Source organism: Cavia porcellus, unplaced genomic scaffold (assembly GCF_034190915.1).
Source record: "Cavia porcellus strain 051 isolate PalLab524CR breed Dunkin Hartley unplaced genomic scaffold, mCavPor4.1 scaffold_20, whole genome shotgun sequence".
Taxonomy (NCBI): domain Eukaryota; kingdom Metazoa; phylum Chordata; class Mammalia; order Rodentia; family Caviidae; genus Cavia; species Cavia porcellus.
The window spans coordinates 64,928,644-64,931,855 of NW_026947503.1; the positions used below are offsets into that span (position 1 = coordinate 64,928,644).

Here is a 3,212-nt window from a genome sequence, read left to right on the forward strand (position 1 = left end):
GCCATTTTCCCAGAGTTCTGGCTGACAGTGCCATCCCTCTCTCTTTAATCACCACCTATTTTTAGGAGTTTTCACCCCACACACAAGCCCGTGCCCTCCCTTCTGGCCATGCTCATTTGCCAAGGTTGTCATGACAAAGTCCCAAACCCAATGGCTCAACTACAGAAACGAACTTTCCTCTCGGCAAAGACACTAGACGTCTGCGATTGGGCGCTGCCTCCCTCTGAGACCTCTGTCCCTGACTTGTGGGAGGTCATCTCCTCTGGCAGCTTCCCCCAGCCCTGTCACCAACACAGTCACTTTCGGAGACCGTGGCTGTTAGAGTTTCACCATGTGAAAATTGGGGTGAAGGGGTGCAGTTCTTCCCATAATGCCTATAATTGACTCTGCATTCTTAGGATGGGGGAGTAGATTTTTTCAAGAAAGAAATAGAGGAGATGGCTGAGGAAGAAGTTGAGAGTCCTTCTGGGACAGCAGGTCTCCACACTGACCTTACTAAGGTGGCCACTTCTGTGGCTGTTGAAGCATTTAAAGTCACCCTGGAAAACTCAGAAACCCACTGAGCTCCTCTGGTTGGCACTGGGGTGCAGGGCCCTGACCCCCGTCACTCCCTGGTCAGTGGTCCCTCCTGACAAGTGCAGTGTAGAATCTGCTTCCTAGAGGATCCAGGAGTCCGGGCTGCATTGAGGACTTTCCTATAGATGCACAATTCACTGGCATGAGTGACAGGACAAAGACCACCAAAAGCTCTGTGGCTGCGGACAGCTGACTCTGACTGTCACCCGGCCGGGCCCACACCAAGTGTCTGGAATGAGATCCCGCAGTGTGCCACATCTCTCCACTGTGTTGCTTTTTCGAGATGGGCTTGCTAATCACTCTGCTCAGCTGTGACACCCAAGAAAAGCTGAGCGGGTAAAGTTATATGTGGCCACCCTGTGACCTGCGTGCACATAGCAGGTCAATAAAACTCGGGCAGAATGACAGTGACAGCTGCCTTGTGGCATTCAGAGGGAATTGAGCAGTTAGCTCTGTTTGGGAGCCTCAGGGACCCGTATATCATTACAAACTGGCTGCACAGAGAAAAGCCACGTAAGACACACTCGGGCCAGCACGATGTGCTTGAACTGTGCGGAGACCCTCTAAGGACACCTCAAGGCCCAGCAGAGCCTCTACCACCAGCCTTCTTCATGCTGTGACCTCCTAGCCACAACTCTGCTGTCTCCTCTGCTGGCCCTGGCTGCAACAGCCTGGCTTTAGCTGCTGGGGCAGGACGAGCTCCCAACCTTGAAGGAAGCAGAGAAGGACGACAGGACAGGCAGACGCGATGGGGGCTGGGAAGTCCAGGGCCAGCACCAAGGACAAGGACCCAAAGAGGATGCTGCTGTCGAAGAGGAAGAAGTTTTCCTCCTGGGATGACACCCTGCTCTCGGGCAAGGACCCGCGGTCCCTGCTGAAGCGAGGCATGTGCCACGTCAGCTTCAGCCTGGTCACCAAAGGGATGACGGATGTCCCCGACTTCCTGTGGGGCTTGGCTGAGGTCCAGAAACTCAACCTGTCCCACAACCAGCTGCGGGTCCTCCCTGCCGAGGTGGGGAGGCTGACCCAGATTGTGGTCCTGAACCTGTGCGGGAACCGACTCAAGAGTCTGCCCCGGGAGATCAGCCGCCTGCAGAGCCTCAAGGTGCTGTTCGCCAACATGAACTGCCTGGCGGAGGTGCCCGCCGAGCTCAGCCTCTGCAGGAGCCTGGAGGTGCTGAGTCTGTCTCACAACTGCCTATCCCAGCTGCCTGCCAGCCTGGCTGATCTCTCCAGGCTCCGGAAGCTGAACCTCAGCCACAACAACTTCATGCACATCCCCATCTGCGTGTTCTCCTTGAAGGAGCTGGATTTCCTGCACGTGGGCTCCAACCGCCTGGAGAACGTGGCGGAGAGCATCCAGTGCCTGGCCAGCCTGCAGATCTTTATCGCGGAGAACAACAACATCCACTCCTTCCCCAGGTCACTGTGCCTCGTCTCCAGCCTGGAACTGCTGAACCTGAACAACAACGACATCCAGACCCTGCCCAGCGAGCTCTACCTGCTGCACAGGCTGGGGAGGATCGCGTGGAACCCCATGGACAAGGGGCTCCACATTTCCCGAAACCCACTCTCCAAGCCACTGCCCGAGCTGGTGGAGGGTGGCCTGGAGATGCTCTTCAGCTACTTGAAGGAGAAAAAGCACAACTGATGCGGACACGTGGGCCCTGGACAGGAGCTGGCTCCTCCCCACACCCCCGAACCCTGGGGCTGGGCTGGTCTCCTCTAAGCTGGTGCGCAGGCTCCCAGCGTGAGTCAGGGTTTTGTTTCCGTTGGCTAAATCATCGTTGCTCGTGGGTCTGTGGAAGGCGCTTGCTTTTAACTCTGTGTGTCCTCAGTGATCTTAAGGCTAGCATGTTTGTCTCATTCTAAACAGACGCCGAAGCAGGCTTTTGGCTTTTGCCAAAGAGAACGAGTTGCTCTAACTCTTGTGAGGAGCAGTGGTCGGGTGAGGCATCTGAATTCAATGTTATTTGAGAGTCAGATATTTAATAAGTGTGTATTGTGTGCCCAGGATGGTGTGAAGCATAGGAAGCACCTACCCTTGAATTGGAGGTAACCTATAGACAGCTGGCAATGCAGGGCAAGTTCTATCCCAGTCGCTATGGAGGATCCTTGGGACCAGAGGGCAAGATGGAGCCAAGGATGGAGCCTCTTGCCAAGGACCAAAGGAGGAAGAGCTTTTTTCTTGGGGTTCTGGGGGAACAGCAATAGGAGTTTTTCTTTTTAAAATGCCCACAGGATAAGGATCAGGCTGCTCACTGTGAGTCTGGCGGTCTCAGGAGTGGCATGGTGGTTTCAGATAATAAAGACACACTGACGTTAGCGTGTAGCTTTCACCTTCTTTTCCAGTCGTCTCCTGCCAGGAGTGCCCTCAGTGCACATTTGCTGCAAATACAGCCCATAGCCCAATCTCTGCAGTCTAAATAGACTGCCCAGATTTGCCCTCTTGGAGAAAGCCAATCACAGAGCAGGTACAAAGAGGTAAGGCACAGACAAGCCACACATAGGAAGGGACTCCCCTGACCAGAAACAGCAATCTAGAGAAGGGGGTCTTTGTTGCTTGGCTTTCACATGGGGCATTTTATCAAATGAGTTGAGTGACATTTGAAAGCTCTTTATACAAAAGTCTTTGT

General features: G+C 54.2%; 1 protein-coding gene across 1 annotated transcript; it reads left to right on the forward strand.

The window, feature by feature from the left end:
• Positions 1–952: 952 nt before the first annotated feature.
• Lrrc30 (leucine rich repeat containing 30) lies at positions 953–2,900 on the forward strand. Its single transcript, XM_013146687.3, has one exon. It carries the CDS (start codon positions 1,325–1,327, stop codon positions 2,225–2,227), a length of 903 nt encoding a protein of 300 aa, XP_013002141.2. The 5' UTR covers positions 953–1,324; the 3' UTR covers positions 2,228–2,900.
• Positions 2,901–3,212: the final 312 nt, after the last annotated feature.

Bases quoted from the DNA above. Each gene is read 5' to 3' on its own strand.
- Lrrc30 (XM_013146687.3), top strand. From the start codon at position 1,325: ATGGGGGCTGGGAAGTCCAGGGCCAGCACCAAGGACAAGGACCCAAAG.